We start from the raw sequence: 13,148 nt of genomic DNA, 5'->3' as shown, positions 1-13,148 counted from the left end.
CACATTGTTAAAAGATCATTCCAGGTGCAGCGCAGAAGAGAGGGGAGGGTGTCAGCATGGAGGGAGAGGAGAACAGCATTAAATGCTGCAGGTGGGCTGAGGGGGAGACTGGCAGAGACCTATGGGTCTCAGAGACTAGAAAGACCCTCACAACCCATGAGAGAAAAGCCCCGTGTTGTGCAAGGAGCAAAGGCACGTGGGGCGGCTCTACCTATAAGCTGGAGAGAACCGTGGAGCAACAGAGCACAGTCATTTCAGGCATTTGGGAGTTCATGTTAGGGAAGTTAAATGATATGAGGGAAAAGCCCATGGGGATAGGGGAATTAAAAATGTACAAGTAGTCACAGGATTAGGCAAGGTTTGGATTTGGGGTTTTATTTTAGAGACAGGGTCTCGTTGTTGCCCAGGCTCCAGTGCACTGGCATGATCACAGCTCACTGCAACCTCAAACTCATGGGCTTAAGTCATTGTCCAGGTGCAGCGCCACCACATCTGGCTAATTTTTTATTTTTTTTGTAGAGACAAGGTCTCACTATGTTGCCAGGCTGGTCTCAAACTCCTGGGCTCAAGGGATCCTCCCATCTCGGCCTCCCAAAGCACTGGGATTACTGGCATGAGCCACTGAGCTGGGTCCCTGGCAAGGTTTTTTTTTTAATCTTCATTTTGTTCAGGGGTAGCATGGAGGGGAGTATCAGGTTGTGTTTGTATGTAACCAAAAATTCAGCAAACAGTGGCTCAAACAAGCAGTGGTTGCTTTGTGACCCAGTGTAATTCTGAAGGATGTATCTGCCTTCTTGGTGTTCTCAAGTGCCCAGACCTTTCGGTCCTTTAGCACTGCCACCCTCATGTGGGCCGCCTTTCCTCTGGCTTCCAGCCTCACCGTTCCAGGATGGTCACTGTGGCAATGGGCATCCCATCTGCCTTCAGGGAAGGGAGAGGAGGCAGTCCCCACCAGCTCTGCCTGCGTGCTGGACGCCCAGTGACTTCCCTGGTGCTCTCTGGCCCACTCTGGCTCACATGGCCACGCACATTTACGACAGAGGCTGGGGATGCCCATATTTGTCTCTTCAGCATCCTCCGTGGGAAGTGGCAGGAATGAAGGAGGTTGTTAGCGGCTTGTGAGTCAGCCGCAGAGATGCAGACCATAACCTCGGGAAGAGGTTGTTAGCCTTAAGCACATAGAAAAATTGCAGGGTTCCCAAAAAAGACAGAGGAGAAACATGATACAGAGAAGTTTTGAAAAAGAGAGGCCTCCGTGTTTTGGCTGCGACTCAGCCCATGAGCTCAGGTGTGGAACGGTCCACCCATGGTGTCCTGTCAGGTGTCAGAAAGTTTCCGATTTGGAGGCACTTCACATTTTGGATTTTCACATTAGGGAGCCTCAACTTGTACCGTGGAAGAATAAGGGAGAACTTTCATTGCCATTGATGAAACAGTGCAGCCATCAGCCTGGGGCATGGGACCGCCCTCTGAACGCAAGGGAGGGAAGAAGAGAGCTGGTGAGTTTGGGAGTGTCCCCTTGGACTGTGGTGACGGAAAGTCAACAAGATGGGTAATCCATGGAGTTCCCACGGCACAGGAATCCTAGAACAGTGTTCTATTATTGAAACACCACTTCTGAGTATTAGTTTCCTTTTAATTATTTAGAGTAATCATTTTCTTTCTCTTTAAAGGTTGGCTTTCAAATTTGCATGAAGTTCTTGCTCTCTCCCCCCTGCTCTCATATTCTATAGGAGTTCTCTCTGTTGAAGGGACTGGCTAATTCTAGAGAGGATGAAAACCGATTCAGGCTCAATGTAAATGAAGGAGAGAGGACGACGAAAAAATGTCAATGATGTTCATTTGAACACAGAGACGTCAACAGAATAAATGCTGCTTCTATATTCTTCATGACAGAAATAATAGAATTCCGAGTCAACTGAAAAGATTCTAGTAGCTATGATTCCGAAGGGAGTCTTTAAATATGCATGTCTGCTGACGCTCTCTCTTCCCTAACACAGGCCCCTGGCCATCTGCTCGGGAAAGCTCCAGAGTGTCAAGGGGGCTGTGACTTCTGCCAAGCTGGGGCCACTTTCCAACTGACGGGGAGAAGATGTGGGTTTGTAGAACTTACCAGTTGTTTTCTCTGGGGTTTGTAACCATAACATTTCCATTCAGAGGAAATAGTCTAGGATGTTTATTTTTTCAACCTTCATGAATATTAAAAGCACTGAATTGAAGCCAAAACACAGGAGAAATGAATGCAGTGAGACCAAACGTGGGTGTTCCGCTCTCAAAGCCGTCTTCGTCAACGTAGAATGTTTGAAGCCAAAGAAGATAAATGGTATCAACGTAAAGCTAAATCAAATACAGTTTGGAGACAAAGCGATCGCGATTTCACCTGGGCTTTTGCCAGACTCTAGGCAGGACGGCAGCCTGAGAAAGCAACACCTGGTTCTAGGAGTGAATGGCAGAGATGGATGAATGTCTATGAAAAATTCAATGCGCCAATTCTTTTGTAAGGCTCAGATTTATTCAGCCTGGATATACCATGAACCTCTGAGGATTTACATATCTTTCACTTGTTATGAAGAACTAATAACCAGTGAGTGGCTTTGATAAGACTGTACGAATATTCAGGCCTTTTAAATCTCCGCGTGTGGAGACACGTATTTCTCAGCATGAACTCATCTAACTACAACATACGTCCTATTATTTCTTTTTGGACTCTGCTGGCCCAAAAGCAGCGCCATGGTTTGAGAAATGCTAACTGGCATTATGACCTAAAAAAGCGCAGAATTCTGACACAGGCAGCTACCAGCCTATTTGGAGATTGGAAATCATGCGGGGCCCCCAAAAGTCAAACCTGATTTGTTTTCAAAGAAAAAAACCAAACACTGAGCTCACTCCTGAAATGAAGAAGCCATGGACTTTTGTTCAGCAAAGGTGATACAATGCAGATGTTTAATCTTTCTGTCAGACGCAGTTTCCAGTGTGTGCAGCAGCCGAGGAGGAGCGGGGCTCTGGGGCCCAGGAACCTGCCATGCAGCATGGAGGGCAATATCCAGTTGGTGTTTGTGTGCTTGTATCAGGACAAACCACGCATGTGAGCCATAGGAAAGGGAAGAAGGTGAATGAATGAAGACTGGGTAGGAGGCAAATCAAACACAAAACAATCACACGGGAGAGAGTGGCAAGCAGGAGGAGCGGGAGGCACAGCGGGATGCAGGGAAAGTGCCTTGCTTATCTGCCTGTGGTCCTCCCAGAGCTTTCTGGGCACCAAGAGAAGTCACTACCGAGTCATTGTCAATCCATTTGTTCATGCTTTCAAACATCTCTGAGAGCTCTGCAATAATTTAAAATTTGTAAAAATTATAACATTTCTGTAGAGAGGGGCTCTTGCTATATTGCCCAGGCTGGTCTCAAACTCCTGGCCTCAACTGGTCTTCCAGCCTTGGCCTCCCAAAGTGCTGAGATTACAGGTGTGAATCATTGTGCCTAGCCTACGATAATTTAAAATTTCAGTCTTTTTGTGACTGGTAATAAATCATTTATTTTTATTTTCAAATTTTAAGCTTATTTTGGGGACACGATCCCCAAATCCCCATGATCTGTTGGGTGTTTCATTCATTCATTCAGCAAAACAGTCACTGAACACCTACTGTACGCCAGACACAGGATTCCACGCAGCAGAGACCATGGACTGTAAGGGAGACCCAGTCCCTGCTCCCCAGAGTCCCCGTCCATGCAGTGGAAAACAAAGACATTAAATGAATGATAAACGGCATAAAAGCTACAGTCAAGTGCTCTGGGAGTTGACTCCCAGAGTGGAGAGTGATTGGGAAGGACCCTGGATGCCTGAAAGATGTATAGGAGTTGATTTGGTGACAGGAGAGGGGCCACTGGAATGGGAAAAACAGAGGACCCTGCTCTAGGTCTAGGCAAGGCCCCAGACGCTGCAGAGGGCCTGGAACATTCCAGGAGCTACCATGGTGAAGCACAGAGTGCAAGGGAAAGCTGCCATGGAAACGACTTAGATTATGGAGGGTGTTTAAGTCTTGTTAGGAATCCTGGACTATTTCATAATGTCAAGTTGAAGCTATGGAAGGGTTTTAAACAGCGTAACAATACACTCAGTCCACATTTAAGACAATTTCATTATGGAAATTTCCTGTGAAAACGGAGAACTGACTGGGTGCGGTGGCTCACGCCTATAATTCTGGCACTTCAGGAGGCCGAGGCAGGTGGATCACCCGAGGTCAGGAGTTCAAGTCCAGCCTGGCCAATATGGAGAAACCCCGTCTCTACTAAAACCACAAAAATTAGCCAGGCATGGTGGCGTGCCTGTCATCCCAGCTACTGGGGAGGCTGAGACAGGAGAATTGCTTGAACCTGACAGGCGGAGGTTGCAGTGAGCCGAGATCACACCATTGCACTCCAGCCTGGGCAACAAGAACAAAACTCTGTCTCAAAAAAAAAAGATTGACAACTTTAGTCAAGTTAATTTTTTTTGTTCAGTGTACATATTTCAATAATTACCTAAAACATACTGTACTTCACATTTGTTCCCTTCACTAGCTCTTTGAGGACAATGGCCAAGCATTTCATTACATTCTCAGCAACTAGCTCAATGCCTGTCAAGGAGGAGGCCCATCTAATATATATTTTTTTGATACAGAGTCTCACTGTGTCGCCCAGGCTGGAGTGCAATGGCATGATCTCGGCTCACTGCAAGCTCCATCTCCCAGGTTCACGCCATTTTCCTGCCTCAGCCTCCCAAGTAGCTGGGACTACAGGTCCGTGTCAACAAGCCTGGCTACTTTTTTGTATTTTTAGTAGAGACGGGGTTTCACTGTGTTAGCCAAGATGGTCTGGATCTCCTGACCTCATGATCCACACGCCTCGGCCTCCCAAAGTGCTGGGATTACAGGCGTAATCTGAATAATTTAATTTTTTTAATCCATATAAAAACAATAAGCACCTGAAAGTCATTGTGACTTCACAAACGCAGCTGAGGGGTGACTTTTTTCAGGGAATAAAAGTACCACATCACTTATTAAAAAAAAAAAAGAAAAAGGCAATTCAGTCTTTTATCTGGTTATCAAATATGATAATTTTATACAGAAGGAACCCAGAACACCTAGTATTAGTCTGTTCTCATGCTGCTAATGAAGACATACCCAAGACTGGGCAATTTACAGTGAAAAAGAGGTTTCATGGACTCACAGTTCCACATGGCTGGGGGGCCTCACAATCATGGCAGAAGGCGAAGGAGCAGCAAAGGCTTGTCTTATGTGGCAGCAGTCAAGAGAGCGTGTGCAGGGGAGCTACCCTTTATAAAACCGTCAGATATCGTGAGACTTACTCATTATTACGAGAACAACACGGGAAAAACCTGCCCCTTTGATTCAATCACCTCCCATCGGGTCCCTCCCACGACACAGGGGGATTATGGAAGCTACAATTCAAGATGAGATTTGGGTGGAGACACAGCCAAACCATATCATACCTCAATGAAATAAATACCGTTATACGTTAAATTGTATTCTCCCCCAAATCAAACGTTGACGTCCCAGCCCCTAGTATCTCTGAACATGATCTTATTTGGAAATAGGGTCACTGCAGATACAATTAGTTAGGCTGAAATGAGGTAAATAGGGTGAGCCCTAATCCAGTATGACTCACGTCCTTATAAAAAGGGGAAATGTGGACACAGACATGCACACAGGAAGACCTGCACATGAAGAGGAAAGGAAGAATCAGGGTGATGCTTCTATAAGCCAAGGAATGTGGAAGATTGCCAAAAAAAAGAAGTTAGGAGAGACCTGGAACAGATTTTCTCTCACTGCCCTGAGAGGGAACCAGCCTGTCAACACTTTGGTCTTGGACTTCCAGCCTCCAGAACGGCGAGGCAATCATTTCTGTGGTTAAAGCAGCCCGGTCTGTGGCATTTTCTACCTGCAGCCCTAGGAAATGAATCCAGATATCCACAGGAGGTTGGGTCTGTGTCCACAGCGTTAATTGTTCTTGTTAAGCCTTCAGTAACTCTGCTCTGAGTGGGAGAGGCACAGCAGACAACGCAGAAGGAGGAGGGACTGTGTGTAGGACACTATCCATCCATTCGGTTCCTGCGCAGATGGGGGAAGCAGGATGAAGGGTAGCTTCCTGGCTAGTACTGGTTTCCCCATCCATCTCGGCTATTTGGAAAAGAATTACCCTTTGATACTGATGAAAGTCCATCATTTAACAAACCGGACACTATAACGATACTATCATTTTCCTGTAATGTATATGCAGCCAGAGAATAACCACACAGAAAATGCTAGACTTACATAATCTACCTATGAGGCAATCTTAGAAAAATAAAGCCAGAAAGAATTTAAGTTGTTCAACCACATGTCTACAGAAAGATGAAGATCAAAGCCATCATCAAATACGCCTACCCTGGATCTAGGTCGCATCTTTTATGAGAATAATGGACATCTTTCATGTCCATTTTTTGATTATTTTGATGACTTCTAGGAGACAGAGGGACTTGCGATCATGCCTATTTTACAGAAAAAAAAAATGGAGGCTAAAGGTTGAATTATGCCCAGGATACACTGGATCTAGAGGGCAGGATGGGATCTGGACTTGTTCACTGCAACTTCAGTCTTGACAATTTACAAAAAGAAATGTTGGCTGGCTGGACATCAATATCAATAGTGTCATTTTTCTTAAGTTGAAAACGGTGGTAGGAAAAAGCAGAAAAGGATTTCACAACTTGTACGTTTCATGCTCTTAGCACTCAGCCTGGCCTTCTGCAGCTGTGGACTGCAGCCTACCCCTTCTGTCCCAAATGTCTTGTGGTATGCTGGCTTGTAGGAGGCAAATAATAAATGTTCGCTGAAAGTGAAATAAAAGACTTTAATAAAATACAATTTTAGAAAGACTTCATGAACTGGCAAGTAAATTGCTGCTGCTCTTGGCAGGGCTACACTGGTGGATCTGGGAAGGGGAAAACTTGACGGGTATTGTTAGGTCAAATACGATAATTGCGATCCGTCTCTGGTGTGAGGAGGGCCACTATTTCTTAATTTGTGCTCCTACTAAGACATGTGTTTCTAGGTTGTTCCTTTGCTGTCTAAAGTAAACAGGGAGGCCAGGTCTGGCTCGATTTAACTCCACTTGTCCCTTGCCCTTCACGTTGAAGATCAACAGAAAAGATCCACAACAGAAAACTGATGTGGATTAGTTCTGGATCAACATGGCGCAGGGTCCAAGGCTGGTTCCCCGTAAGAGAAGGCATCTCCTGGGCAAGGGTCTAGGTACAATTGCAGGAAAGAGGCTGCGAGGATTAGAATTTGTGTCTGTCACAGTCAGGAAGCCCAGCCAGCTCACAGTTGCCTGAGATGCAAACAGATGAGCAACAAATGTGTAGAGCCTACCGAACCCCCCTTCTTTAGGAACCCACACCCCTGTGCAGGATATCTGGACACGTGCGGACGTATTAGATGTGGCCTAATCATTCTAATGGCCGGCCAGAACAAGAATGCGAGAATGTCACTGACCCTCCTTGTGCCCTCCGAAGAGCTCCGGGAATGCGTATGTATAACCTCTGAGAACTTGGTGGCCTTCCACAGAAGGTGCAGGCAGCTGCCTACGGGAAACCAACTCCCTGCCCACTGACTGGAAACAGATGTCCCTTTCTGTCATCTCTGCAAATAGCTGCAATTCCAAAGTGTGATAGTTGTCAACTTCCTTCTATTTGTGGTTCACTGAAACATCAGGATCTAAAGATTTCATCATCTTGTCACCAGCTAACATAAATGCCTAAAACAAGGTTGCAATAATAAAAAGAATTGTATTGATTCATGTAAAGGCATCCTTTTATTCTAAACACCTATAAATCCACTGGGGCCCCTGCTCAGACTCACTCAGTTCATCCAAATTCTGAATGTTGCTTTAGAAGAAAAACTCTTAATGAGCATAATAAACTGACCACAGAGATATTTTGAAATTGCGTGTTACTGATTAGGATGATGGACCCACCTGTAGAATTTTAGGGTAAAGAGAACTTTTATTGATGATGTGGTACAATTCCACCGCTTTATTCTTCTATATTGACATTATAGGCAATCATTTACACCAGAATTTTCCTGCTTTATTCTAAAACCCCAAAAATGTAGTTAATTCTTATTCCCCAAACGTCACAAAACAAAAGCACCAATGGTTTTACAAAATCTAACAAATGGTTTTACAAAATCTAACAAGGGTTTTACAAAAATCTAACAAATAAACTATAGAAGGAAAAAGATTCACTACCTCAATAAGTTATTTACTTAATCTGGTTTAGAACTATATTAATATTTCAATATACTTCTCACTTTAATACACATTCGATCAAATAAATACAATAAGCTATACTTCAAACCATAAATACTATATGATTCTACAACATATCACCTAATCAATCAAAATAGTATATGCAGCTTTAGACCTAAGTCTTTTGTGCCAGTACAAGATTTCACAAGTAAATAAACATGGAACAAAATATGAACTTCAACTCAGTTTTTCTTTTTCTTTCTTCCTTTTTTTTTTTTATTTTTTATTTTTGAGACAGAGTCTAGCTCTATTGCCAGGCTGGAGTGCAATGGCACGGTTTTGGCTCACTGCAACCTTCGCCTCCCAGGTTCAAGCAATTCTCCTGCCTCAGCCTCCCAAGTAGCTGGGACTACAGGTACCCGCTACTGCGCCCGGCTAATTTTTTTTTTTTGTATTTTTAGTAGAGACAGGGTTTCACTAACCTGGCCAGGCTGGTCTTGAACTCCTGACCTCATGATCCACCCACCTTGGCCTCCCAAATTGCTGGGATAACAAGGTGTGAGCCACTGCACCCGGCCTCAGCTCAGTTTTTCTGATGTCTGATAATTTTTCAGATAATTTGAGGAAAAAGAGTCCATGATATGTACTCTAATATTAGCATACTGTTTTGTAGGAAAAGTCTTTTAGCCTCACTGTTAAATTTTGCTAAGATCTCATTCCTGAGTCATTGCTTTTAGAGAGCAAAGGGAAAGAGGAAAAGAGGACTAGATGGCTTCTCAAGCTACAAGGAAGATACAGTTTCTGCCTCTGCTTTTGTTTTGTTGTTTTTGAGACAGGGTCTCACCCTGTTGCCCAAGCTGGAGTGCAGTGGCACCATCTTGGCTCACTGCAGCCTCGACCTCCTGGGCTCAGGAGATTCTCCCACCTCCATCTCCCGAGTAGCCACAACTATAGGCATGCACCACCACACCTGGCTAATTTTTCTGTATTTTTAGTAGAGAGGGTTTTCACCAGGCTGGTCTCAAACTCCTGGGCTCAAGTGATCCACCTGCCTCAGCCTCTCAAATGCTGGGATTATAGGCCTGAGCCACCACGCCCAGCCTGCCCTCTGGATGCAAACAGTTTTTCTCAGAGCATAAATACGTAAAAGCAAAATAAAGAAATGTTGAGAGTATTTAGGAAAAGGAGTCTGGCAAAGGCAGAGGAAGGGCATGGGAGCCTAAGAGCACTGGAAGCTGCAGGATGGGCCTCCATGGACATCCTGGCCAGGGACTGTGAGGCAGGGTAGCCTGCAAGGAGACTTGGCAAATTACCAGGCCTGGTGACTGATGAGTCTGGTGAGAGGGAGGACTTTGGCGTTTGGCTCTGTGAGCTGGTGGGTGGTGGAGCCATTTACTAAGGCAGAAGAGTAGACAGAGGAGGAAGTGGGCAGGGGAACACATCTTTTTCACACGTGCGGAGCTTAGGATGTGTGTGTGTGTTAACTAGGTTGATACATCTGGAGGGCACTGGGTCACTGAGTCCAGCACTAGGAAGGGTGACCCAACCTTTAAGAGATTTAGATTTGGAGGTCATACACACGCAGATATGAATGGAGGCCAGAAGAGTACAAGGACCATTCAGGAAGAATGAGCCGGTATTTACGGGCTGAATGCTGGGGTGTAGAACCTGAACCTGTAAGTTACAGAACAGGGAAAGACCAGAGAAGGAGATGAGCTAGCTGGAGTACAAAAAGAATCTGAAGAAGGGTTTTAAAGAACCAAAGGAAGTGAGTTTGAGACAAAACAAGGCTGGGCGCAATGGTTCACACCTGTAGTCCTGGCATTTTGGGAGGCTGAGGTGGGAGGATTGCTTGAGCCCAGAAGTTCGAGACCAGCCTGGGCGACATAGCGAGACCCCTGTTTCTACAAACATTTAAAAAATTATCCGGGCATTGTAGTACATGCCTGTGGTCCCAGCTACTTGGGAGGCTGAGGTGGGGGCCACTGCCTGAGCGCGTGAGTTCAAGGTTGTGGGAGCTATCATCGAGGTTATAGTGAGCTGTGATGGCACCACTGCACTCCAGCCTGAGCAACAGAGCAAGACTCTGTCTCAAAAAAATCCCCCCAAACAGACAAAAGTACAGAGAGGTCTGTAAGAAAGAGACAGAAAATCTTTGGAATTGGAATTCAAAGCCAGCTGCCAACTCAGGTGAGACTAATTTCAGAGTAATGAGGGGCAGTGATGGGCTCTAACGGGTAAGGGCTGACCTGGAAGTAGGGAAGTGGGTTGAGGGAGGGTAAACGTCCCTTAAAGTGAGACTGTAGTCTCTTAGGGCAGGAGCTGGAGGAGGAGTAGAGAACCCTGAGGCTCCCGCAGCCCACCTCGCCTCACCTCCTACAAACTCAGAGCTCAGACAGCCCTCCTCAGCAGAAAGATATACATTCTTTCACATCCCGAAACCAAAAATGCAAAATCCAAATCCCTCCAATCTCTCAGATGAGGAGATCTGAATACAGTTATAAAGGAGAGGGTACACTCAGATAAGAATCTATCCTTGGCTGACGTCATCTGCCATATGCTGGATGCTTTAGTGGAGACCTTGTTTGTGTTTTCCCCAGATGAACTGATGTTGTCTTCCCTCAGGTCTGCGTCTTCACTGTGGACTTACCTGAACATTTTGAGTAAAAAGGACAACGTATACTTTTGGAAAAGAACATATTAAAGGATAGGTAGCTTCATATCTGGAAAAATACATATTCTTCTACATGTGAATTTCACTTAGTTTCCAGGCAGTACTTAGTTCAGGTTTAAAAAAGAGAATTCATTATCTGTGGTTTTCATGCAACACAGTTGCTCATATCCACTTTTGGGGATCACAGGTGTTAGCATCTCTGCCTATGAGGAATAGTATTTTAAACTACTTCTTCTTGCTGTTTAGCTCCCATCTGAATACCAAACCCCAGGTTGCAATTTGTGTTAATAATTTTTATGAGGAATACATGATAAGTTATTTAAAATAATCACAGTAACCAATACAGCAGTCCCCTAACATCATGTTACAAGTGGGGTCCAAAATGAAACGCAATAACCAGGATGGGCTGCTGGGAGGGATGGGAGACAAGTGCCAATCAACAAACACCGAATCATGTTATCCTTGGTATCACTGCATCCAACTTTTCTACGTGTTGACTCGTGCAATACATAGAATGTTGTTGGCGGGGGGTCGGGAGCTTTCAAAAACTAGGGCAAATTCCCTTTAAAATAAACAATTGTAATATTTTATAACATAAAGTGCTGCTTATTCCCTTCCAAATTAAGAGCCCCTTTGGACCGAGGGGTTCCCTTTGGTGTCCTGGGTAACAGACATTGGTTTTTCACTGTTGAATGATATAACACATTGGTTTCTTTCTTGTTTAACCATGGATCTGGCTCCTTGGGCAACAACAGAGCCACCATCAACAAGTAACTGTGTAACTGGAGTATCACATAGTTGAAAGCATATGCAGCCCAATCAACAGCGATCACACTTTGGCCTCTTCATTTCCTGTTACAAATTTCCCTCCTTCCTATTTTAATAACTGCCACTCTTCCCAGGAAAAGCTCCTATCTATCACCCAGGAACCCTGAGCATCTTGAAGCATTTTATTTTTATCAGAATGCTTTTGGAAGCCTATCCTTCAAGCTGCACCGTTGCCCTTTTATTTCTGAAATGCTCCTTATCTGGCAGTCAGCTCAAGTCCATTTATGTGGTTTGGCCAGGATTTCCACTTGACAAGAGATGAATTCACTGAATCTAAAAACATATGTCCCTCTACAGATAATTATTCTCTTCAAACATCTGCCTTCTCCTATTTCCCTCATCTTCTTCTTCATGGTCAACCATCTTTTGGGGCTTCTAACAGTCCAAGAACAAAAAAGTATTCGCTGATATTTAAGAAATTTTAGAATTAAATAAGGTTTTAAAAATTCTGTAGTCCACGGCTGTGATACATCTATTAACTTTTAAAATAATACATCAAATTTCGAAGAAATTATGGGAAAAAATACATCTTTCTTTAAATATTTATTAGCACAGTGAAAGCCATGCTATTTTAAAACTTCGCCAAGATAGAATTGTCCAGTAAATTATTTATGTCAACATTAATGAGTGATTGGTCTTGAAATTACACTTGTTTGTATGCATTGTAAGTGTTATAGCCACCAGCTGATGCTGTACCTAACACAGTAGAGTGAGTTTACACAGTGTAATGGGCAGGTGTGAAATCCATGAGGCCCTGGGACTATAGCCTAGCTTTGCAGCTTAACATCTCTGTGACACTGGGTAGATGACCTCTTCTCTCTCTTTCTCAATTTCTTCATAAGACACAAACTGTAAAAACCCCTTCAGGGTTACTATGAGGAGCAGATATAATCAATGCAAAACAATTACTACTGTATCGTATTTGCCTTGACTTTGTACCTGGTAATTTCAGCTGCTGAGTAAGTTAAAATTGGTTCTCTACAGATTTAGAAAGACTTTAAATGGGAGGAGAAAAAGAAGGAAGGGAAGGCAAGGGAAGGAAGAAAACCAGGTTAATCTCATTATGCTTAACATTTGGTGTCAACTTTGCTAACTGTATCCATGAGGATATCTAGGACAGAAGAGACCCCTGCTCTGACCAGGAGCTGAACTGGAGGATGACCTCAAAGACAAGGACTCTAAAATTCCACTGACATGAAGAGAGGTTACTACCAGGCATGGGTGGCTACAGTCAATCCTTCTGAGTTATGTACAATCTGTTAATGCACTAAGAAGTCAAAATAAGTGCAAGATTTAAGGACTTTGTAGTGAGAGCAATTGGACTGATAAGGATGTTGGTGCCTGGAAAAAACTCCAACTTAAA

At 44.2% G+C, this 13,148-nt stretch overlaps 1 protein-coding gene across 2 annotated transcripts in view; it reads right to left on the bottom strand.

The window, feature by feature from the left end:
• Positions 1 to 13,148, bottom strand: part of ATP8A2 (ATPase phospholipid transporting 8A2) — a 642,805-nt gene that overhangs the window by 90,499 nt on the left and 539,158 nt on the right. Inside the window, exon 34 of one of the 2 annotated variants that reach the window (XM_003913687.5) lies at positions 10,218 to 10,933. The exons of the other annotated variant lie outside the window; for it this stretch is intronic. Coding sequence (XP_003913736.3) covers positions 10,919 to 10,933 — 15 coding nt within the window. The 3' untranslated portion in view covers positions 10,218 to 10,918. Of the gene's footprint in view, positions 1 to 10,217; positions 10,934 to 13,148 lie in introns of those variants that run through there. 2 annotated transcript variants of the gene reach the window in all.

Source organism: Papio anubis, chromosome 15 (assembly GCF_008728515.1).
Source record: "Papio anubis isolate 15944 chromosome 15, Panubis1.0, whole genome shotgun sequence".
Lineage (NCBI taxonomy): Eukaryota > Metazoa > Chordata > Mammalia > Primates > Cercopithecidae > Papio > Papio anubis.
The sequence above is the reverse complement of the archived record's forward strand: the minus strand, read 5'-3'. Positions and strand labels throughout refer to the sequence as shown.